This window comes from Schistocerca nitens, chromosome 9 (assembly GCF_023898315.1).
Source record: "Schistocerca nitens isolate TAMUIC-IGC-003100 chromosome 9, iqSchNite1.1, whole genome shotgun sequence".
NCBI classification, from domain to species: domain Eukaryota; kingdom Metazoa; phylum Arthropoda; class Insecta; order Orthoptera; family Acrididae; genus Schistocerca; species Schistocerca nitens.
Window position 1 is genome coordinate 161869367 of NC_064622.1, and position 25685 is coordinate 161895051.

The 25685-nt window shown below is 43.8% G+C and overlaps 1 protein-coding gene across 1 annotated transcript in view; it reads right to left on the minus strand.

Moving 5' to 3' along the window:
- The window catches only part of LOC126204080 (probable tubulin polyglutamylase TTLL2), a 376176-nt gene that overhangs the window by 86819 nt on the left and 263672 nt on the right, over positions 1 to 25685 (minus strand). The window contains exon 6 of the mRNA XM_049938500.1: positions 2723 to 2925. Coding sequence (XP_049794457.1) covers positions 2723 to 2925 — 203 coding nt within the window. The remainder of the gene's footprint in view (positions 1 to 2722; positions 2926 to 25685) is intronic.

Below are 25685 nucleotides of genomic sequence, written 5' to 3' on the forward strand. Positions count from 1 at the left end.
CTATTCAGCTTCGTTTGAGACCACCGGATCCTGACAATCGGTCATGCAGAGTGAGGATGGGTAGAATAACACTGCAGATACCATTCTTCTCAGACTCGTCACACTCGCGGAACTTTGGTGGAAAGGAATGGAAGAAACTGTTGTAGCACTGACGCATCAGTGGCGCCTTGGTTCCTGACCCAAAATTTTCGGGACTGGTGCTGCCATCTGTTGAAAACCTTACATTTGGACTAATGGTCACCATCACCCTCGAAGTAGTTCCCGTCCACACGTACACAACGGTCCAGCGCTTATGCCACTGGTCAAACATTTTCTGGAAGTCCTGTCCTTTGAGGGTGTTTATCACCGCCCACGATCCATCTTGAATCCTCTCTAGAGAGTCGGACCGACGGCCTTTCCACTTGAGTTTCAGTTTTGGGAATAGTGCGAAGTCGCAAGATGCCACATCTGGCGAGTACGGTGGGTGGGGTATAACCGCCATGTTGTTTTTTGCCAAAAAGATCCTGGTGAGCAAGGACGTGTGACAGGTCGCGTTGTCATGGTGCAGCTGGCCGCGGTGGTCTAGCGGTTCTAGGCGCTCAGTCCGGAACTGCGCGACTGCTACGGTCGCAGGTTCGAATCCTGCCTCGGGCATGGATGTGTGTGCTGTCCTTAGGTTAGTTAGGTTTAAGTAGTTCTCAGTTCTAGGGGATTGATGACCACAGATGTTAAGTCCCATAGTGCTCAGAGCCATTTGAACCATTTTTTAGTCATGATGCAGCAGCCAGTTCCCTTGACGCCAAAGTTCGGGCCGTCGTCGCCTCAAGTTTTCACGGAGCTGTCGCAAAACGTCACAGTAGTTCGCGAAATTCACTGTTTGGTTGGGTGGGACGAATTCTTTGTGCACTATTCCCTTGGTATCAAAGAAAACGATGAACATGTTCTTCACTTTCCTCTTCACCTGTCTCGCTTTCTTGGGTCTTGGAGAGCCCAGGCTCTTCCACTGGGACGATTGTTGCTTTGTCTCTGGGACATAACCGTAAATCCAACTCTCGTTGCCAGAGATAACCCGTGAAAGGAAGGTTGGATCATCAGATGCGGTCTTTCGAAGGTCCGTGCACACTTCAACACGCTGTGCCTTCTGATCGGCGCCGCACGGGATTAGCCGAGCGGTCTTAAGCGCTGCAGTCATGGACTGAGCGGCTGGTCCCGGCGGAGGTTCGAGTCCTCTCTGGGGCATGGGTGTGTGTGTTTGTCCTTAGGATGATCTAGGTTAAGTAGTGTGTAAACTTAGGGACTGATGACCTTAGCGGTTAAGTCCCATAAGGTTTCACACACATTTGAACTTTTTTTTTCTGATCCGCAGTCAAGATCACTGGCACAAATTTTGCGGCTACACGAGGCATGCCCAGTCATTCGTGGATATATCCCATAACCAATATCCACTCCATCCACAAGGTCTTGAATGGTTTGACGTCGATCAACACGAATCAATTGTTGAAGTTTGGCGACAATGCCTGGCGTTGCCGCGCGAGGTAGCAGAGCGGTCCAAGGGGCCTTGTCACGGTCCGCGCGGCTCCCCCAGTCGGAGGTTCGAGTCCTCCCTCGGGCATGTGTGTGTGTGTGTGTGTGTGTGTGTGTGTGTGTGTGTGTTGTCCTTAGCGTAAGTTAGGTTAAGTTAGACTGTGGGTAAGCTCAGGGACCGATGACCTCAGCAGTTCGGTCCCACTGGACTCTGTGGCCGAGTGGTTCTAGGCGCTTCAGTCCGGAACCACGCGGCTGCTACGGTTCAAATAGTTCAAATGGCTCTAAGCACTATGGGACTTAACATCTGAGGTCATCAGTCCCCTAGACTTAGAGCTTAACTAACCTAAGGACATCACACACAGCCATGCCCAAGGCAGCATTCGAAACTGTGACTGTAGCAGCAGCGTGGTTCCGGACTGAAGTGCCTAGAACCGCTTCGGCCACAGCAGCCAGAGGCTGCTACAGTCGCAGGTTCGAATCCTGCCTCGGACATGGATGTGTGTGATGTCCTTAGGTTAGTTAGGTCTAAGTAGTTCTAAGCTCTAGGGGACTGATGACCTCAGAAGTTAAGTCCCATAGTGCTTAGAGCCATTTGAACCATTTTTTAGTTTCGTATCATAAGACCTTACCACAAATTTTCAATTTTTTTTCCAATGTCTGGCGTTGTGCGGCTAACAGGCCTTCCAGTGTGAACACCATCTTCGACGTCTGTAAGGCCGGCCCTGAACCGAGCACGCCACTCAAACACATGCGTACGGGTCATGCTCTGTCCCCCAAACACTTGTTGAATCATTGCAAGGGTCACCGTAGCATTTTTGCCGAGATACGGACAGAATTTGATACACACGCGGATCCATCGTAAAATGGCCACACACCAAACACAGAGTATTACGGAAATCACTGTGGACACGCAACACGTCCTCCCAGCTGAATGCCACTCCGCACACTGACTCATCAGATATGCAGCTCTCGCCACCTAGCGGTGCCAAGATCTACTACTCCTACTTTCCAGATGGCAGCACCAGTCCCGAAAATTTTGGATTCCACCTTTTATGTAACCTGCAGTGTTGTACTCATGCTCTCTCCGATTCTGAACTCTGGTAAGCAAGTCTCGGTAGAGAAATGATAGACAATGGGCGCAGCAGAAAACTCATTTCTCGCGAGAAGTATTTCGTCTAAAAGGGCTTTAGGGCTCCAGCAAGCGAGCGGCACTGACCTCGAGAAGCCAGGGCCGGAGGGAGGAGTCTACGAGGACGTCGAAGCCGTAGAACTCGAAGCAGTTGGCGGTGGTGGGCACGGACGGGCTGTGGCTCAGCACGGTGAGCACGACGAGCGCGGTCACCTTCTGCCACAGCAACCAGTCCGAGTGGCCCGCCTGGTGGAGGTAGTGCCGCAGCTGCCGCAGTGACCACTTGCAGCCTGCCGCACACGCAGACAGACTCTGAGAATGATGCCAGCTTGTTTTATTTACTGTCATTTCATCTCCGTCGCCCCAAAGGGGTGGTAGAGGGGGAGGCTGTCAGCAGTACAGATCTTCGCTCTTCAACCAAGCGATAAAAAAAAATTATAATGAGAAATAAAACAAAATATGGGGCTTTTTCTATTTTAAATTAAAAATCATAGACAGACAGAGAAAAAAGGAAAACACGTACGTTTTAAAAACATATCTAGCAAGGTGAAATTCTTATAAAAAAATGAAGTACTACACTTTCACTTAAAATCTGAAGGATCTGCAGTAGGGTGGGAAGTATTGTCAGAGAAGAGAATATGTTCCATGGGGTTCAGGGGTGTGGGTAGTAAGGTAGGGATCTGTTAGGTAGGAAAACTATGGAGACGGGAGATAGGAGATGAGCTGGGTAGTCGGAAATACAGTCGGTAGGAAAGACAGAGGGCGAGAAGTTGTGTGTCGTATGATGGGGATGGAAGGAGAGGGAAAAGGAGTCCTGCTGTGGAGTGGGAAAGGTGGAGAAGGGTTAAAGTTGGTAGGAAGGATAAATACCGGGGCAGATTTCGATGTCTGGGAGAAGGAGTTGATTGAAGTTGCATTGGAATATGATATAGAGTGCGTGTAGGTGTAGTGACAGAGGGATGTGTGTGCGAAGGCGTGGCAACGTATTAGGGTTCGTGATCAGAGGAGAGGCAATGGTGTGGTTGGAAACTAGTTGTGGATAATTAGGATGTGCGAAGATGTTCGATGTGGGTGAGGAGGGGTGGAAAATTGATGAGATGGTAGAGGATCCAGATGGCGAAGGCAAATGTGGGAAGCGAGAGGGAGTGCAGGGCGTTCGAGGATTTGGAGGGACGTATAGAAATTTGGCGGGGCAAAGATAAATGCAACATTTGCATGGCAGTTGATGGGTCACATCCGTGTTTTGTAGATGTGGACAATAGTAGAGGGCCGGCCGGAGTGGCCGAGCGGTTCTAGGGGCTACAGTCTGGAACCGCGCGACCGCTACGGTCGCAGGTTCGAATCCTGCCTCAGGCATGGAAGTGAGTGATGTCCTTAGGTTAGTTAGGTTTAAGTAGCTCTAATTTCTAGGGGACTGATGACCTCAGAAGTTAAGTCCCATAGTGCTCAGAGCCAATTGAACCAATAGTAGAGTTGTGTAGTTCCCAAGTTAGGCCTATTAATAGTTTAAGTAGTTTTAGTCTATTGTGGACTTTCTGTTGGACTGTTAGTAGGTGATGTTTCCACGGTAGCTGGCGACCGAGGGTTAGTCCAAGACATTTTAGTGTGTTAGTTAACTGGATAGGACTGCTGTAAATGGTAACGTAGAAGTCATGGTGGTGGAAGCTGCGGGTGGTCCGTCCTATAATTGTTGCCTAGGTTTTGGAGGGGTTGATTTTGAGGAGTCGTCCGTTGCATCAGGAGGTAAACTGACTGAGATGGATTTGGAGAGATCGCTGGGATCTCGGGCGTGTCGGGGAGAAGGCGAGGAAAGCGGTGTCATCAGGAAACTGACTGAAGGTGGACTGTTGGGGGCGGTTTGGGCAAATCAGCAGTGTATGGGAGAGGAGAGAGGACGAAGCGTTGGGGCCAAAATGATACCAACATCGGCGAAGGTGCGCATACAAATACTGAGTGTAACAATTTTCGGGAATATAAAATCCAACGATCACATGGGTTCAGATAACTTTCCCTTAGTAAAGATAGTGTAAGATATCACAATGAAATGGTCTACCCACGTGATCTGTTATCCATGTTTTACACAATTTACCAAATAAGTAATGAGACTGAATTTTTTCCAGGAACACTATATAGAAACGTGTCAAATGTGGTTACGTTTCACTCGCTAGATTGTGCTGAACACGAAGATGCTTTGAGAATGTCGATGACTCAGTCAGAGTAATGGGTTAAACTGTGACTTTCCAATATCAGTGTTTTCTGTGAACGCTACTTTTCGGTAACTGCTATTTTTGGCTGTGATATGTCACAGTTTAAAATCTTAGTTAACAAATTCACAACTTGTATCCCTGCGCAATGTTAAAATGTGATTATTGCGATTTATCGCCGAACATGTTATACTGTAATTAGTCGCAAGTATTTCTTGCCGTGTGAAATGTGTTGTTGCAATGGAAGTTAAATGTCCTCATCTACAAAGCGTGCAAACTGAATATATCATCAGTATGTCTTTGAAGTCACATGGCATTTCAAAGGAATGATAAATAAATGTCATATACACTCTAAATAAATAGCGAAAACACTATTCTCCACTTAATAAGGACGTCCTGTATCCCTAAATCATCCATGTCGTAGTTATCGATAAAGGCTTAGTTATAGGTTATGAGGTCGATTTTATGCAAGTGAAAAGAGTGAGGAGTACTAATATTCCCATTAGAAGTTGACATCAGGGATACCAGTACTTGAAGATTCACTCACGTTTACCTGTGTATTGTAGTGTTGGAAAAAATAACCGTCCTCTGAATACATTAGCGGTGCTATTAAACTTTGGTAGAAGTTACGTAGTGGACTTCCTTTTTATTTTTCGTATATTATATATGATATATGTATATATGCACCAGAATACTCATAGGAGCCTTGCCCATTATCTAATACATGTTTGATGTTGTAGTCTTCTTTAGAAAAACTTTTTATTTGCCAAGATCGCAAGAAAGGATACATCGATTACTAGCTTCGACCAGCTAAATGGCCATCTTCATTATCACATCATAGAAAAATGTGTTAACATTGGCAACTGAAGTATGATGTTGCAGTTCATACCGTCTGGAACCAATGGACGAATTCAGCCTGTGGATGTTCTTCTTTTCCGTTCCTGTAAAACATATAATCGCATTATCTGCAGCTACACCTTAAGGATAGCCAGTTTCACGATAATATATTGTTTCGCATTCAGCTGCATGCCATCACATTCCATCAGTTCTCATCAAACCCATTACCCCAATATAATTCTATATGCATTCTTGAAGAGTGGATATCTTGTCAGTGTGTGGGTGTTATGTTGATTAGTTGTGCAACGGATTGATCTGACAAGTACCCTTTGGCTCCTGCAAGAAGCAATTTCCACGCCACACTACTACAGAAGCCAGACAGACGCTCCTAACGTACCAAAAAGAAATGCCTGAAAAACTTTCAGGAATAAATATCTTCTGGAGTCGTCCGCTGTAAGGAAAAGACACAAAAATATTCTATTTTCTTACATAACTAATGGGATACTTGGGTGCTGGAGTATTGCTAGTTAGTGTAAGAGAAATATTAAACGAACAGAAAACATTATTTATAGCAAAGTTTAAGAAAAATCTAATGAAACTTTTATTTACAAACTGATACAGAAATTTCAGAGTTCTTTTCGGAATAGGAGGTTCCTCTTATGGATAGGAATCCTGTTAATGACATTTATATACAAAGTGTGGGAAAGCTCTTTCATCCCTTTTCTTTAAGAATGTTATTTACTCGGCAGAATGGTTGAGAGCCGCACCTACTCAACTAGAATAACTATCCTATTGAATTTTTCTAATTACGGTCGAGGCTGTCACGTGGGAAATGTAATGGTATGTCATGAATGAAGTATGTTATTTCTAATGGACGAAAGATAGGGCTCACGTACGCTGTAGCGCACAATACTGTGAGCTGCGACGACTGCTGCCTGCATCGTTCGCTGCTGAAAAATAACAAAACTATCTCTGTCTGGATTGACCTTTGCCAATCGAACTCTCACTATGCCTTGATGAAGTCAAGGACTCCTATCTGCCCCTAGTCTAACTATTGGCATGGTACACCAGTCAGATAACCAGTCCACCGTGATGCCACTCAATGTTCGCTCGCAGGTGCTAACTAATACTCTGTCTCTGTTCACACCGCGCAGTAAGTGTCTTGGCCAATACAGTGAACAAACGCTTAATCACGAGCAACTCAATATAGAGTATCACTCCGATTCGCTAGCAACAGAGGTGCTCTCTCAGTGCAGTACTGAGTAGAGACTTTGTTCCTCGCTCTCTGCGTACGTGCACGAGCGCACTCGCTCCCGATACGTGCTCTCGCTACAAGAGCGTCACTGGAACGACTTCCCTCCATGCAAAAAACGAAAGGGTGTATCATCCACTGTCTTTCCCTCAGACCTCCGGCTCATTACGTCAGAAATAGTCCACCAATCAGCGTTACTCTTACAAACGGGAGAATGGCTAAGCCGACCAATCCAGAAACATATAGCATCTGCGTTAGGCATTTACTGTCCACTTGCAAGAACTCTGAAGCTGCGCACTAGGTCCGTCAAAAAATGGGTATGCTGGGGCTCTCTCGAACAATAGAGCGGGATTGCTTGTAAGGTGAACACGCAGGCCATTATCCCTTTTCTCTGGCAAAAATTGTTTTGGTCCATGGGCGGTCAGCCGACCGGCGCAGCTACGTGCTAACCCACCCTCCCACAGTCTTTCCATTGGGCAGGTTGCCTCCACCGAACAAAAACTCCTGTGGCTGTCGTATCTTGAATGTTTGTGTACGCCAGCCTCGACTTTTTAATTTCGGTGCGCTCGTGCAATTTATTTATTAGATTTGCATATCTATTAAATGGAAATATGTAAAACCCTATCGAGTTTGGGCTCGAATGAAACGTCTTGATACGCATAATACGATGGTGAGGTCGGAATATGTAAGAAATGAAGGTCAGGAGACCACGCAAACCTTAAAATCTTACTGAACGCCCTGCACGTTTTGTAACTCCCAAGGAGTTCGCCTATGATCATGATGGTGACTCGCCATTATTCATTCAATGTGCACAGTGCAAGTTAATAGTTTATTCTGAACATTTATTGAAAATCAACGATGTCCATTTTGTGAAGTGCAATACACACATCCTATAGAAGGTTGATCTCTGCAACTCCCAGAGATTCGTTTTCTGTTGCCCTCCTGATCCACATGGTGAGTCATCAGCAGCTAATATTTTACCTGTGAAAATTGTTAACGTAACACTTTCAAACGAGCCTTACTAAAGACTGATTTTGCGACCTCAGACCATTACTTTTGGCTAACAGCAAGATGAATCGAGAAGTTTACGAAATTATCTTTAACCTGCTTCTTGCACCGAGAAACGATTTAACATAAAACCTTTCCGTGCCAGTACGTAAATACTATTTTCCAAAAAATAAGGTTATTTTATTGTGATTCAATGGAAATGAAATGAAATAGCTGGCCTGCCAGGCTCAGAGCGACGATGTTCACTCCACTGACTGTCGTTGGGCTTGAAAGCAATCTGCTTGCCAAATCTGGAAATTCTCCCTCGATATTTAATCATATCAACAACGGCTAAACGAAGTTCTGCAAGCTACTAAACTACTGGTTAAACTGGTAATGTATTTCAAAGCAAGATCAATAGGTGTCATCTGACGCCTTAGCGTATATCTGTGATACTCTATGGCAGTCACTGTATAAGGCTATGAATCTATATTGCAACATAACTTTCGAGCCTGTACAGACGGATTTTTAGAGGAGTGTTTATACGATTTGTATTTTAAATTAGGCAGTTATGTTACGTCGTTTGACTCTGGGGTCTGACGTTTAAGACTCGCTATACTAGGGACGTCCACTTTCTTCTGCAGTTAAAAAAGAGCAGAGCTTATGTACGAATAGAAAGAAAGTGGCCAAAGACGATGTTATCGCTAACTTATTAATTTTAATTTTAGTAATCAACAGCCTCAGTTGCACCGTTTACCTAGAATTTACTCAGGTTTCAGCCGGGATAACCCAACCTTCTTCAGAATAACAGTAACTACCGTTTGTCCACAGTGGACATCGTAAAGCTAGAACTGCAAATCCGTAAATTATCGTCAGACTGTAAAAACTTATCTGAAACTGCCTCGGCCCCGCTTCGCGACCGCGATGCGACAGCCACGAGTGCTGTACTGGAACTGATCGTAGAGTCATGAAGCCCTCCTAGGCGGACACAATACCTTGCGCCTGCGCATAAACTGTATGATAATTACTTTCTGGGACAAAAAGCGAACTTAACTCCATACCTTTAATTTACTAGTAAATTGAAATAAAAGGTATAGCTGAGGAAAAGGGCGTATATGTTACCCTGTGCATAACGTACTTATATCGACTGTCTTATCATTTATGAAGTATTCATTGGTCATGCTATGAGGAAGACATCATGTGATTACAAAGTATGGCCTATCCAGGAAATTTTTGTGCTTAAGTACGAAGTTTAATCACCTAAAAAGAACTTAGGAGTGGGAAGGATAATATAAAGCCAACATCGTCGTTATTATGACTAGGTTTAAAAAATTTTAAGACGTAATTGTTAAGCACTTGCTTAGCTATGGTTATAACTCATGAACATCCTATTGATTTAGCACAAAAATGGTCATGATTGGACTTATGAACAAGTCTATATCTAATCTGTAACATCCGGTATTACGGGCCATATAAAATAGATGGTCATTATTCAAGATTAGTATATTTGACCTGAAACGGTCTAGAATCAAGTCAAAAACTATTGCACGTGCCTGATTGAGTTTCTTGGCGAATTTATGGTTATGAGTTGCAGAAAACACTATAGTAGGGGATAATGTGGCGGCAATGGGGTACTCAATTTGCCTTCATGGAGGTGATCCACACACATACTGTAAAAACTCTGTGTGGACCACTGCTATCATAATTCGGGCCTGGTGACCACTGCCATTGAACTTAGGGAATGACAGCGGAATTATGTTTAAAGCTAAAGTGTGACTTGGCGAACATCGCTCCAGTCAACACACTTAAAAACTATTGACCGGCAAAGGTCAATTATGCTCAAAGCTGAAGTGTGACTTGGCGAACATCGCTCAAGTCAACACACTTAAAAACTATTGAGCGACATAGGTCAATTATGCTCAAAGCTGAAGTGTGACTTGGCGAACATCGCTCCGGTCAACACACTTAAAATATGTTGAAGATATCATCGCTAACTGACTGAGAACTCAGGATGCCATGTTTTTACTAGTAGTGAGATTGCTTCGATACTGTAATGCGTTTGTGTTGTTGTAGGTTGTTTTATTGCGCTGAAGGCAGTTCTGTGGAGTTTCATTTGCACATGTAAATATGCCAAGTCTCCGTCCACTATCGAATGCCTTTTAGTCATCTTATTTTACGTAATTTAACAGCGATAAATGTTCGTTGAATTAAATATGCGCAATCACGATAGTTTACAAATAAGATTTGTACAGCAGTTTGTAGAGGCTAATTTTGTCTAATGGTGATTTACCGATTATAGCTAGCAAGCCTTGAAGTAATTAAGGACGATAATTCAAAGTCATTCCAGCATCTTTCACTGTTGGCTGTAAAATTAAAAGTGAAACAGACATCATAATGTTAGTTTTCCCAGCAAGTAAAGGCGGCAACAGTGTTCTTTTTTGATTAACGCTGATGATGGAAATCTTAATTCTGCCTTGTAAAATTTACGACAACTCATTTGTGTATGAAGTAAATATTTTACTCTGTGCTATTGCGTTCACACAATGTCTAGTCACATCGTGTGACCGCCTGTCAAAAACCTTTCGCAGTGCGGACCGCTTCGAAATGTGCAGGCAGGGAGCCAATGAGGTTCCAGAAGGTACCGGCAGGTGTGTGGAGCCATACCGACTCCACTGCCGTGCCAGCTGCGCTAGGTTCCTCGGTTGAGGATCCATGGAGCGAAGAGACCGATCAAGGAGGCCCCACAGATTCTCGATTGGGTTCAAATCCGCGGAGTCTGGTGGCCAGGGGAGTACGGTTAACTCATCCTGGAGCTCTTAGAACGATTCAGGTACACAGCGACCCGTGTGACACATTGCAAACTCCTGCTGGTAGATGACATCGAACCGAGGGAAAAGAAAGTTAGAAAACTGCTGCGGAAGCAAAGGGAACTTCACAGCAAACATAAACATAGCCAAAGCCTTGCAGACAAACAAAAATTACGCGAAGCGAAGTGTAGTGTGAGGAGGGCTATGCGAGAGACGTTCAATGAATTCGAAATTAAAGTTCTGTGTACTGACTTGGCAGAAAATCCTAAGAAATTTTGGTCTTATGTCAAAGCGGTAGGTGGATCAAAACAAAATGTCCAGACACTCTGTGACCAAAATGGTACTGAAACAGAGGATGACAGACTAAAGGCCGAAATACTAAATGTCTTTTTCCAAAGCTGTTTCACAGAGGAAGACTGCACTGTAGTTCCTTCTCTAGATTGTCGCACAGATGACAAAATGGTAGACATCGAAATAGACGACAGAGGGATAGAAAAACAATTAAAATCGCTCAAAAGAGGAAAGGCCGCTGGGACCTGATGGGATACCAGTTCGATTTTACACAGAGTACGCGAAGGAAATTGCCCCCCTTCTTGCAGTGGTGTACCGTAGGTCTCTAGAACAGCGTAGCGTTCCAAAGGATTGGAAGAAGACACAGGTCATCCCCGTTTTCAAGAAGGGACGTCGAACAGATGTGCAGAACTATACACCTATATCTCTAACGTCGATCAGTTGTAGAATTTTTATGTTCGAGTATAATGACTTTTCTGGAAACTAGAAATCTACTCTGTAGGAATCAGCATGGGTTTCGAAAAAGACGATCGTGTGAAACCCAGCTCGCGCTATTCGTCCACGAGACTCAGAGGGCCATAGACACGGGTTCACAGCTAGATGCCGTGTTTCTTGACTTCCGCAAGGCGTTCGATACAGTTCCCCACAGTCGTTTAATGAACAAAGTAAGAGCATATGGATTATCAGACCAATTGTGTGATTGGATTGAAGAGTTCCTGGATAACAGAACGCAGCATGTCATTCTCAATGGAGAGAAGTCTTCCGAAGTAAGAGTGATTTCAGGTGTGCCGCAGGGAAGTGTCGTAGGACCGTTGCTATTCACAATATACGTAAATGACCTTGTGGATGACATCGGAAGTTCACTGAGGCTTTTTGCGGATGATGCTGTGGTGTATCGAGAGGATGCAACAATGGAAAATTGTACTGAAATGCAGGAGGATCTGCAGCAAATTGACACTTGTTGGAGGGAATGGCAATTGAATCTCAATGTAGACAACGCATTAGGAGTGATTTAAAATGGAATGATCATATAAAGTTGATCGTCGGTAAAGCAGATGCCAGACTGAGATTCATTGGAAGAATCCTAAGGAAATGCAATCCGAAAACAAAGGAAGTAGGTTACAGTACGCTTGTTCGCCCACTGCTTGAATACTGCTCAGCAGTGTGGGATCCGTACCAGATAGGATTGATAGAAGAGAGAGAGAAGATCCAACGGAGAGCAGCGCGCTTCGTTACAGGATCATTTAGTAATCGCGAAAGCGTTACGGAGATGATAGATAAACTCCAGTGGAAGACTCTGCAGGAGAGACACTCAGTAGCTCAGTACGGGCTTTTGTTGAAGCTTCGAGAACATATCTTCACCGAGGAGTCAAGCAGTATATTGCTCCCTCCTACGTATATCTCGCGAAGAGACCATGAGGATAAAATCAGAGAGATTAGAGCCCACATAGAAGCATACCGACAATCCTTCTTTCCACGAACAATACGAGACTGGAATAGAAGGGAGAACCGATAGAAGTACTCAAGGTACCCTCCGCCACACACCGTCAAGTGGCTTGGGGAGTATGGATGCAGATGCAGATGCAGATGTAGATGTAGATGTAGATGTAGATGTAGAAAGCGCATTTATGGCTGGACATCGTCAGCAAGGATAGAGGCATACTTGTATTGATCCATTGTGCCCTCCAGAATTACGAGATCACTCAGGGAATTCCAAGAAAACAATCCCCAGACCATAGCGCTCCATCCTTCGACCTGGACCCTTCCGACTATTGTTGCAGGGTGTTTCCTATCAGACGTTTCACTCCCTACATGCCAACGGCCTTCTGTCATCTCAAAAGGTCGCCTATCTCCACTCATCGGATGTCTGGTTGCGGTATTGGCGTACATATTGTAACCTTCGTCGCCTATGAACAACGGTCAGCGTAGGTATATGAACCAGGCGCTCGCTCCAGGAGCCAATACGCAGCAACGTTAGCTAAACGGTCGTCGAGGAGACATTGTTGGTAGCCCCTTGGTTTATCCTGACGGTCAGTTCCTCAATAGTTCGCCCGAACATATCTCTGCAGCCAATGTTCACCCCTGTCATCTATGGCCCGTGGTCCACTACAGTTACCTCTCCGCCGATTTTGGATAGCGGCATTTTGCCATGCGGGGCATACTTTAACCACGCTAGCACGCGAACAGTTTACAGACTTAGCCACTTCGGAAATACTTCCATCTTTCGCCCGAAAGCCAATGATCATGCAATTTTGGACGTCACATAAATTGCTCCGTTTCCGGATTACAACGACTGCGTTGTTTTCCGCGTCCCCGCCACACGCTTCATTCATCCTACACTGCCAGTGCTGCCACGTACCGTCTGTGAGTGGCTCTTGCAAGTTGACGTCGAATGTAGGCGGTGGTCACATTAATGTGACTGGACCGTGTATATTCGCCCGTTGGTTGCTTTTTGTCGCCGTTGACAACGCGTTCATGTAACAGAAATATATTAAGATTTTTATGCTTTTGGGATTCGAAATGTAAGCTCCAAAAATCTCTTCTAGATTCCCAAGGCAACAAAAAGTTACCAGAGCCACAACAAGATTTAAAAAGCTTATTCCAGCCGAAAAAGTTGCAAATGTTACGCTCTCTTTGAAATGTAATGAATGAAAGTTAGTTTGTCTGTTCGGTTCTTGTTATTTCCTCGGCTTCGAATAAATCATTCACTAATTTCACTATTCGTCAGAGAAGTAGACATGTTCGCGGCAAACTGTTCCATTTACTCCCCATTTAAAGAAGCACAGGGGTCAAAAAATTAATGACCCTAGGGGACCTAACGCTAACACTGCTCCAGACTTGACAAAGGCCTCAGTTTCGTGACGAAGAGAGTCCACAAGTTTTTTCCAGATATGCCATATCCAGCTTAAGCCACTCATTGACGATAAGATGGTAGGAAAAACACCCCCAAAACATCACAGAACCACCCCCGGCCTGAACTGCACCCACAACATATTGCAAGTTAAACCTCTCAGTAGGCCATCGGTACATTCGACGCCCAGCACCATTTGAAAAGTGGCAAACGCGCGACTCATCGGACCACATTCTGTGTTGTTCGTCCCACCGAAGTCGTGAAGCTTTGTGTGTCATTGTGAACAATGGCTTGCGAGGTGTCAGACTCGAAATGTCCATTGCATTCATTTCCCTTTGCAAAGTTCACTTGGAAACTAGATGAGATGGACCTGTGTTCGCTGACAGAAGTAATTCGTATCAGGTTTGAAAACTAGTGTCGTTGACAAAGTTGACACTCGTCTCAGCTCCCTGCGTGTTTTACACCATTCCTTGCAGACGCGTTGGACAGTTTGGAATGTCGGCGCTGATACATCTACAAATCAGGCACCTTCATTCAGTGGGTGGTCATGTGCACGACCAAACATGATAACTCAATTTTGTCACGTACCCACTACAACCAGTCTCGCTGTACTGACCCCTTACAACCGACTGGCGTGTACACATCTACACCTACAACATACTCCGCAAGCCACCTAATGGCGTGTGACGGAGGGTATTTTGGGTACCACCATCTGATCCCTCTAGCCCTGTTCCACTTGCGAATAGTGCGTGGAAAAATGATTGTCGGTAAGCCTCTGCATTGGCTCTAATTTTTCGAATTTTCTCCTCGTGGTCAATATGCGAGATGTATGTGGGGCGAAGTAATATGTTGTCCGACTCTTTCTGAAAAGTGCTGTCCAGAAATTTCAATAGTAACTCTCTCTGTGATGCACGACGCCTCTCTTGTAACGTCTGCCAGTGGAGTTTGTTTAGCATCTCCGTAACGCTCTCTCGCCAGCGAAACGATCGCGTGACGAAAGGCGCCACTCTTCGTTGGATCTTCTCTATCTCCTCTATCAGTCCTACCTGATAGGGATCCCAGATAGCTGAACAATACTCAAGCATCGGGTGAACAAGCGCCTTATAACCTACTTCTTTCGTGGATAAGTTACGTTTCCTTAAGACTTTTCCGAAGAAACTGAATCTGGTTTCTGCTTTTCCCAATATCTGTTTTATATGGTCATTCCACTTAAGGTCGCTCTGGATAGTTACGCCCAGATATTTTACGGCAGACGCTGTCTCCAGCTGTTTGTCGTTAATAATGTAACTGTACAGTAGCGGATTTCTTTTCCTATGTCTGTGAAAGTAGTTAGTTTATTTGCGTTCAGGGCCAACTGCCATAGTCTGCACCATTCATCAATTCTGTGCAGGTCAATCTGCAAATTCTTACTATATACTGGCGTTGCTACTTTAGTATAGACAACTGCATCAACTGCGAATAGCCTTACAGAACATCCGAAGTTTTCTACTAGATCATTTATATATATTGTAAACAACCACGGTCCTGCAAAACTTCCTTGTGGTACTTCGGATTTTATCTTTACAGCTGTCGATTTAGTTCCGTTAAGAGCGACGTGTTGAGTTCTATCTGCAAGAAAGTATTGAATCCAGTGGCAGGTCTGCTCTGATACTTCATAAGCCCGTGTTTTTTTCATTAAACGGGAATGCGGGACGGTGTCAAATCCCTTACTGAAACAAGGAACACGGCATCAACCTCAGCGCCGTTGTCCATTGCGTTGTGGATCTCATGGTGGGACAGAGCGAGCTGAGTTCTGCAGGATTTCTATTTGCGGAATCCATTTTGATTCTTATAGATGAGATGTTCATTTTCCAAGAACGTCAGAATTCTTGAGCATAAAACATGTTCCATAATTCTACAACAGATTGACGTCAACGATATAGGTCTATAATTGTGTGGATCTGTCTTTACGGCCTTTCTTAAAAACGCTAATGACCTGCGATTTTTTCCAGTCTTCGGGTACCTTTCGTTGCTCAAGCGATCAACGATAAATTACTGCTAGAAGGGGAGCAAGTTCTTTCGCATAATCTTTATAGAATCTGATATGTAACTCATCTGGTCATGAAGCCTTCCCACTACTAAGCGATTGTAGCTGCTTTTCATTTCCGCGATCGGTTATCTCAATATCTGCCATTTCGACTTTCGCACGACGATTGAAAGGAGGGACAGTGTTACGATCTTCCGCTGTGAAACAACTTCGGAAGACCAAATTCGCTATTTCGGCCTTCTCTCTGTTATCTTCCGTTTCCGTGCCGGTGTGGTCGCTGAGAGAATGAATAGATGGTTTTGACCCACTTACTGATTTTACATACGACCAAAAGTTCTTACGGTTTTTACTCAGGTCGGTTGACAACGTCTTACTTTCAAAATCATTGAACGCTTCTCTCATTGCTCTCCTTAGCGCTCATTTTCGCTTCGTGCAGCTTTTGTTTGTCAGCTAGGTTTTCACTTCTCCTGAATCTGAGATGAAGCGCTCTTTGTTTAGTACCCCTTTCCTCACACGGCTATTAAACCAGGGTGGGTCTTTCCCATCCCTTAAAACCGTACTCGGAATATACTTGTCTAGGGCATAAACACTAGAACTCATTTCATTCTTCCCGTTTAGTTCCACCAACAACTTCGTGGCAATGACTTTGAGATCTGTTGCACTTCTCTGGCTATTGACTACGAAAATTGCAAAATGACGCGGAATTTCTTTACAGGATTATCTTTAAGGATGAAGTATAGATTAAAAGCCATGGGCAAATCAGCCTTCGTAGAACGAACTAATGCTCGGTTAGAAATACACGCCGGCCGGGGTGGCCGAGCGGTTCTAGGCGCTACAGTCTGTTACCGCGCGACCGCTATGGTCTCAGGTTCGAATCCTGCCTCGGGCATGGATGTGTGATGTCCTTATTTTAGTTAGGTTAAAGTAGTTCTAAGTTCTAGGGGACTGATGACCTCAGAAGTTAAGTCCCATAGGGCTCAGAGCCATTTGAACCATTTTTAGAAATACACACAAAGAGTAATAGTTAAACAACGACCTTTGTCTCTAAACGTGTGGTGCGGACTTTTCAAGAATCGCATCATCGGTTCCTGTTTTATTTATAAGGCTCTAAATAGCCACGAGTATCTACATTTCCTAACAGATATGCTGCGTCGTTTTTCGGAAGACATCGCACTCGGTTCAAGGCAGTCCATGTGATAATAACGTGGTGTATGTAACGCCCATTCCGCACATATACTTACAGACCCTCTTAACGGAACATTTGGAAATTGTTAGATCAGTTGTTGGGGAAACACAAAATGACAAGTATACGTTACATGTTTAACATATCCGCAATTTTATCAGCGGAGAAAATTATAACGAGATCTACGCAGAAATATCTATGACTACTGAAGACATTAAATGCAGTAGAAAGTCTTATTAAACGACTGAACCCTACCTGAGTTACGTGTTTGCTTACATTTGGTAGAGTAGGGCAAAGGTATCAATCTAAACGCAATCGAAAAGAGTAAGATATTCAAATATGAGCAGTCTTTTTTATGCTTGGGTCGGCAACCGCTGTAAATTTCTTCAAAGAAGTCGTTTTCCTTGGTGATGTTGTTTTTCTGTTTGAAATAAAGACTTCATTTCATTTCACTCTCGATTAGCAAACTTCAACCTCTTGAGCCTTATCAAACGCCGGTGCACGAAGAATATGAATAGCACTATGGAGAACTTAGGGTAAAACTAAAAATAGTGACAACAGAAATATACGTCTTAGTTACTTCCATAATACGAAAATTACGTTATGTGCCCACAGCTTGTCATGAAGCATACAGTTGCGTGGAAAGTACAACTCGCAGAACTTCACATCTGTGAGAGTACAGTATTTCGCTCTTCGACAGTAATGTGGCGTGATGTTTATATTTTCTGTTCTTTGGCGCAAATTACGTTTACTCTTTATGTACATACAGGTTATGCTCATACTTTTCATGGTTAGTAGGAATACCACTATATTCTGTCCCATTTCATTCAGTTCAAAGGTCTTGAATGCGTGACTGTAGACTTCCGCATTCCGATTGGAACAGGTCACCTCGCCAGCTTCCTCAAAATCCTCTACACCACACCCAACAGTCACATCCAGTATTTTCAAAGATTGAGAGGGCGGGCTTGTCACGATCAGGATACCTTCTAGCACACAAGTGCAACACTGTTCTAGCAATTGGTGACATTTGCATAATCCCAAACCATATCCACTCCGTCGACTAAAGTATGTATTGAGCAAGTCTGAATAGGTTCAGGAGAAGGTAGCCGCATCGCTACAGCAGCTTCAATCACACAGGTAAATGAACGAATGGGACATGAGTTCCCTGTTTCCATGAGGTAGAATGAGGCAGATGTTTGTGTGCCCTCTTCTCCTAACGGCGTGGACGTCGTTTGTGGCGCTGTTATCTTGTTACAGTTGGATCCATAAATGTTATGTAGTTGAAGTCCTCTTCTAGTACTTTGTCCAGTGGCGTAGAAAAATTTGTATAGTTCCTTAAAAAAAGGTCGATGTCGTAATTCGGTAGCGATAAATGTTAGAAGGTTACTTGTGGGCACATATGGTGCTTTGCTTAGCTGCTTCATACTGTATAAAGGTTATAAGTCCTTGAAAACGACCATGCCAAGTACTATTAACTTATCAAAAGATATTTCCATGCACATGTCGCAACCGTCATGAGTCACGGAGTCTCAACAACGCAGTGTGAATCTGTACATCTACCATCGAGAAGCGCCCAACGGTGTCATGAGTCAGCGAGATTGCAATTCTGCGACTGTTGTGAGTCAGTGGACAGGCAACGGGATTTCACGACTAGAGGAACTTAGGGAGGGAAAACTGTTCGCCGCTGCCACACATGTGTGCGCTAAATGAGTTTCCTGAAGGAGTAACGGGAACAACAGTTCTCATTTAGAAACTACAGACAGGGTGAGGTCTGATGACGTAGTCTCAAAGAAGTATATACTTTATGAAAACTATTGAAGATCATGCTACAATACGACCCCTTATAGCTTAATCCGTAACAAAAGGCAGTAGAGCATTAGGCTTTTTTAAGCTAAGGGTCTAGGCTCCAGGTCCCTCTTTGAGCGAAAATTTTGCTCGAAAATTTCCTGTTTCAGATGTTGACGTGCACTGGAAACTACACTAATTATTCATACATACGTACTCCCATGAGATTCAAGACATGTCACGATACATTCCACTACATTAAATAGTTCACAAAATTTACTGTGTTCGGCTCCGACAAATAGAACTTTAACAGCTGTGGCACTTAAAAAAATGGTTCAAATGGCTCCGAGCACTATGGGACTTAACATCTGAGGTCATTAGTCCACTAGAACTTAGAACTACTTAAACCTAACTAACCTAAGGACATCACACACATCTATGCCCGAGTCAGTATTCGAACCTGCGACCGTAGCGATAGCGCGGTTCCAGTCTGAAGTGCCTAGAACCGCTCGGCCACACCGGCCGGCCCTGTGACACTTAGTCTCCAACTTGATACAAAATCTTAATGACCTTCTTATTAACTTTGTTTTCAAGTACGTCTGTTATTAGATGCGAGGGCTGCCCAATTATTTCTCAATAACAAATAACGTAATAGCATGACCACGGAATTTGTTCACGGTGGCATCCGTGTAAAAAATTTTAACCGTGTTCAGGTCAATGAAGATGGTAAATATCTTCAAAAGGTCGATCTTAAAGACAGAAAAAAAATTTAAGCGCTATACTCTGTTTCACATACCGACAGACGTCTTGGGCAGCGATTTAGCAGTAAAGGAAAGCAGCACTAGATTTACAGTAGATTGCTTGTCCCTTCTTATAAAACACACTAATATCTGACTTCATAGTGATATTTCGCAACACGTATTATTACTATTAGCTCAGATGCTTTTCTCAGTACCTCAAGAGAATCAGAATTACACAAAGTTCCGCATAAATTAAATACTTTCAAGAAGACTTACAGAGAAAATGTTTGAGAGTAGGTCTTAGATGAAGAGGTTGACGCAGCAGATGAAGTCGTTGCCGGTGTAGTCGACCAGTCAGAAGAAGACCAGTCACCAGTCCCCATCGCCCCCCCCCCCCCCCCCCACCGGTTTAATTTCATGCCCACGAGAAAACTGCATATTTTCTTTGTATTTGAATGCTTGCAACGTATTATGGAGCTTACGTGACGAAAGGTGTGTAAATGCATACTGAAAGATTTTATTGTCACCTGTGTTTCAGTGTTTATGCCCTCAAACATTTAAAGTCACGTGTATAACGAAGAATTCATGCAATATGAAGGTCAGCTTCTTTCGCTCAAAACCGGGAACAGCACGAACAAATATTACTGAAAGTTATTAGCTTCTCTTCTTACTCGTCAATAATAGTATTTATGACGCTCACGAGTTTTCTCATAACATCGTTTAGGTAATAAATTGTTTCACTGATTATTTGAGCGACTAGAATCTAATAAACAAATCTATGTAGACGTGACGTGTATTTGTTTAAAAACAATACTGTGAGAAAATTTCAAATTAAAATTAAAATCTGGTATTTATTACAAATTTATGTGGAGAAAGTCTCAGCTTTGATTTGTGGGACGTTGACGCTTTCGTGTTGCTTATACAAGTTGAACCACTTAATTTTATTTACTGAATAACTGTGCAATAATTTAGTTTTGGTAGACTACTTAAAACGAAAGATCGATTACATGAGGTACGTCGCTACAGAAATTTTCACCCTTTGTGACAGATGTCAGCAATGTTTTACAATGTTAGGATAGGTGCTTCTGGGTGGTTTTTAACGATTTCATTCATGTTTGCTGCGGGTTATTCAAGAAAACTGTTTGACAACGGACAAAGGAAAAATGGAAACAATGAATATTGTTTTTATTTCACATTCCAGTCATAGATGATATGCAACACACAAATTTGGCGGCATTAATTTCTGCAGAACTTTGCGTAACATTGATTATTTCGACATGTCGAGGTATGCTCCGCCGTTATTGAGCTCTCCTTGTGATAAGAGCATGAAAAGTCACCTTCAACAGAATCACGTTACACATTTATGGATTTTGTTAACATAGATCAGACTGTATTTTTTGAAGTGAACGTTGACTTCCTTCAGTAAATGTGTTTGTGTAGCATTTAGTTCCTGTTGATGGTATAATGGCAAAAAAAGTGGTAGTATGTATCTGGAGTAAACTTTTTACCGCTGTGAATCGTGATACAGAAATGTGATCTTTGTATTTGTTCCTCAGTGTGCGGCAAGACCCGGGAGCCCTATATTCAGCACAAAAATTTCCTCCCGAACAGCTACCTGAAGTCTGCACGGGGAACAGTAACTCCATCGACAAAATTTCCGATCCTGTTCAGCGATATTCTGGTATAAGCGATCGGTGGCTACCGGTGACTCGTTACACAATGACTGTGTTTCGTTTGCTTTCTTACCTCATTTATCTCTCTATCTGTTTTGCACTGGAAATATCTGCACAACATCGCAAACGTCGACGCAATGTGCTGCGTGTCTTGTCTGGAAACGAACATCTTCCATTCATTCAGGATACTTGCTGTTGATAACAGTAATCCCCACTTTACTCTTCACACTCAACGTTGCATTGAGTAGTGTTCGGTTTGTCTCGGGTTTGTTTCCCAGCAGTGTCAGTTTCACGTTAACAGTGATAGACAGCAGTATGGATGGGTCTAGCATTGAAGAGCTGCAATGGTTACAGATGCAAAAGTAGCACGATGTGGTTGCCGTCGCTGTGGGAACTCGGTCAACTTTTCGTCCTTGGAGGTGAGCCGCCAGCAGTGGTGGATGTGGGGAGAGACATGGCAGAATTTTGAGAGCAGACGATTTGCAGAAAGGGTAAATTTGTAATACTGGGTATCATGAACTGATATATATATACAGGGTGTTTCAAAAATGACCGGTATATTTGAAACGGCAATAAAAACTAAACGGGCAGCGATAGAAATACACCGTTTGTTGCAATATGCTTGGGACAACAGTACATTTTCAGGCAGACAAACTTTCGAAATTACAGTAGTTACAATTTTCAACAACAGATGGCGCTGCGGTCTGGGAAACTCTATAGTACGATATTTTCCACATATCCACCATGCGTAGCAATAATATGGCGTAGTCTCTGAATGAAATTACCCGAAACCTTTGACAACGTGTCTGGCGGAATGGCTTCACATGCAGATGAAATGTACTGCTTCAGCTGTTCAATTGTTTCTGCATTCTGGCGGTACACCTGGTCTTTCAAGTGTCCCCACAGAAAGAAGTCACAGGGGTTCATGTCTGGCGAATAGGGAGGCCAATCCACGCCGCCTCCTGTATGTTTCGGATAGCCCAAAGCAATCACACGATCATCGAAATATTCATTCAGGAAATTAAAGACGTCGGCCGTGCGATGTGGCCGGGCACCATCTTGCATAAACCACGAGGTGTTCGCAGTGTCGTCTAAGGCAGTTTGTACCGCCACAAATTCACGAAGAATGTCCAGATAGCGTGATGCAGTAATCGTTTCGGATCTGAAAAATGGGCCAATGATTCCTTTGGAGGACATGGCGGCCCAGACCAGTACTTTTTGAGAATGCAGGGACGATGGGACTGCAACATGGGGCTTTTCGGTTCCCCATATGCGCCAGTTCTGTTTATTGACGAAGCCGTCCAGGTAAAAATAAGCTTCGTCAGTAAACCAAATGCTGCCCACATGCATATCGCCGTCATCAATCCTGTGCACTATATCGTTAGCGAATGTCTCTCGTGCAGCAATGGTAGCGGCGCTGAGGGGTTGCCGCGTTTGAATTTTGTATGGATAGAGGTGTAAACTCTGGCGCATGAGACGATACGTGGACGTTGGCGTCATTTGGACCGCAGCTGCAACACGGCGAACGGAACCCCGAGGCCGCTGTTGGATCACCTGCTGCACTAGCTGCGCGTTGCCCTCTGTGGTTGCCGTACGCGGTCGCCCTACCTTTCCAGCACGTTCATCCGTCACGTTCCCAGTCCGTTGAAATTTTTCAAACAGATCCTTTATTGTATCGCTTTTCGGTCCTTTGGTTACATTAAACCTCCGTTGAAAACTTCGTCTTGTTGCAACAACACTGTGTTCTAGGCGGTGGAATTCCAACACCAGAAAAATCCTCTGTTCTAAGGAATAAACCATGTTGTCTACAGCACACTTGCACGTTGTGAACAGCACACGCTTACAGCAGAAAGACGACGTACAGAATGGCGCACCCACAGACTGCGTTGTCTTCTATATCTTTCACATCACTTGCAGCGCCATCTGTTGTTGAAAATTGTAACTACTGTAATTTCGAAAGTTTGTCCGCCTGAAAATGTACTGTTGTCCCAAGCATATTGCAACAAACGGTGCATTTCTATCGCTGCTCGTTTGGTTTTTATTGCCGTTTCAAATATACCGGTCATTTTCGAAACACCCTGTATATGTTGACTTTTGAACATTATTAAGGTAAATACATTGTTTGTTCTCTATCAAAATCTTTCATTTGCTAACTATGCCTATCAGTAGTTAGTGCCTTCAGTAGTTAGAATCTTTTATTTCGCTGGCAGTACTGGCGCTTGCTGTATTGCAGTAGTTCGACTAACGAAGATTTTTGTGAGGTAAGTGATTCATGAAAGGTATAGGTTATTATTAGTCAGGGCCATTCTTTTGTAGGGATTATTGAAAGTCAGATTGCTTTGCACTAAAAAAAAATATTGTGTGTCAGTTTAGTGATGATCAGAATAAGTGAAGAGAGAAATGTCTGAGTAGGTTCAGCTTTGCTCAGCTGTTTGAAAATCAGATAACGTAAGAGGTTTATCAGCACAGTAATTCATTAATTTTCCAAAGGGGACGTTTCAAACTTTTCTTCCGTAAACCTTTACATACTGCCGAGTATCACTGGTAATGTACCTGTAACACTGTCCAAAAACAAAACAGCGACACAACCAAACAGTACTGACGAGAGTGTAAACTTGAAGGGGAAGAGCATTATTATTGTCAAAAGTAAATGCCGTCAGTAAATCAAAGAAGTTTGTTTCCAAACAAGACAGACAGTGTCACTGAAATTTGCACTGTTGAGTAGATATTTTAATGTAACACAGATAAAAAGATAACTGAGACATAAAACTAAATTCGACTACTGCGTAAAGAGACACCGGAGACGACGGGCCCCTTATACCAAAATACTTAGAAAATATCCCGTGACAGCTTCCGAAGTTATGTCGATGGAATAACTTTAGACTAACTGACAGTTCATCGTTCCTCGGGCAGTTGAAAAGGCATGATGACAGATACTTCACCCTATATTTTGACAACGATTTCTCCTTGCAGTAGCGGCCCACTGTGACTGCATTCTGCCTGTGCTTCTCCAGTTGCGAAATTCTACTCTCTAATAGCCGCCCGCTGACTCATCAACGCGCGATTTCAGGCGCCATGTCACGGATTGCGCGGCCCCTCCTGCCGGAGGTTCGAGTCCTCCCTCGGGCATGGGTGTGTATGTTGTTCTTAGCGTAAGTTAGTTCAGGTAGAGTGTAAGTCTAGTGACCGATGACCTCAGCAGTTTGGTACCTTAGGTATTCACACACATTTGAACATTTCTGACTCATCAGGGTTGTATCGCCGGCCGCTGTGACCGAGCGGTTCTAGGCGCATCAGTCCGGAACCGCGCGGCTGCTACGGTCGCAGGTTCGAATCCTACCTCGGGCATGGATGTTTGTGATGTCCGTAGGTTAGTTAGGTTTAAGTAGTTCTAGGTCTAGGGGACTGATGACCTCAGATGTTAAGTCCCATAGTGCGAGAGCCGTTTGAGCCATTTTAGGGTTGTACCGAACCGATGTAGTTGCTACGCCACAGTCGACTCCTTTGCCTCCTCGCTCCACCTCAGACGAGCAGAATTGTTGCCGATGTCAAACTGTGGGTATTCAGGGTAGTATCTTCGGCTCGTAAATTGGTTGACAAAAGAAAGGGAGGCTTCGGTTTCCTGCCCTGTCGACGACGAGGTCGCAAGAGACCGAGCACCGACCCCTACAGCACTACTATGGGGAAACAGTTCACCCGTGTCGTTTTCTCCGAAGGAGCCATCCAGGAATATGCCTTAGTCAATGTAAGGAAAACATGGAAAACAGAAATCTCGAATTTGAGCTCCGCTTTCCCGAATAGGAAGAGAAATATAAGTAAATGCAAGAGTCGAGCATAAGATCTATGACGAATTTATAAGTAAGGGATACTAAAACACAGTGATAAAAACTGAATTTCTACAATCAAATGAATGCCTTAGAATAACAGGAAACACTGAACTACGAGATGCCGAGACGTTTGAGCGTAAGATCCTTCCGAAAACATTGTGGCCTTGGATACCAAACATATGGTGCAGACTGCAAGGAAGAGAAGAGTTGTTCAGGGATAATGAACACCTGATGGAGTCCATAAAGGAACGGCGACGGAAGTTCTACGGACATCTGTTCAGGATGGATGCAACATCACTAACGCAGCAGATTTGTAATGTACTCGACAACTAAAGTCTTCAATGAATGGTTGAAAGAAGGACTGAGTCAGTAATATATCGCTGACCGATAAAGTAAAGATCACCGATCAACAACTTTAACGGGTTCTGCGATGAGCAAAAGTAGAAGAGCGACTGGAGCGAGGAGATAAATAAGGCAAGCGACCATAGAAAGAAAGCAGTGCTTTTGGGCTACAAAACTGCCTTCCATAAATGCCTTAACGTGATCTCTACTGCCCCAAAATGAGGGAAAAAAGTAGATGACGCTTC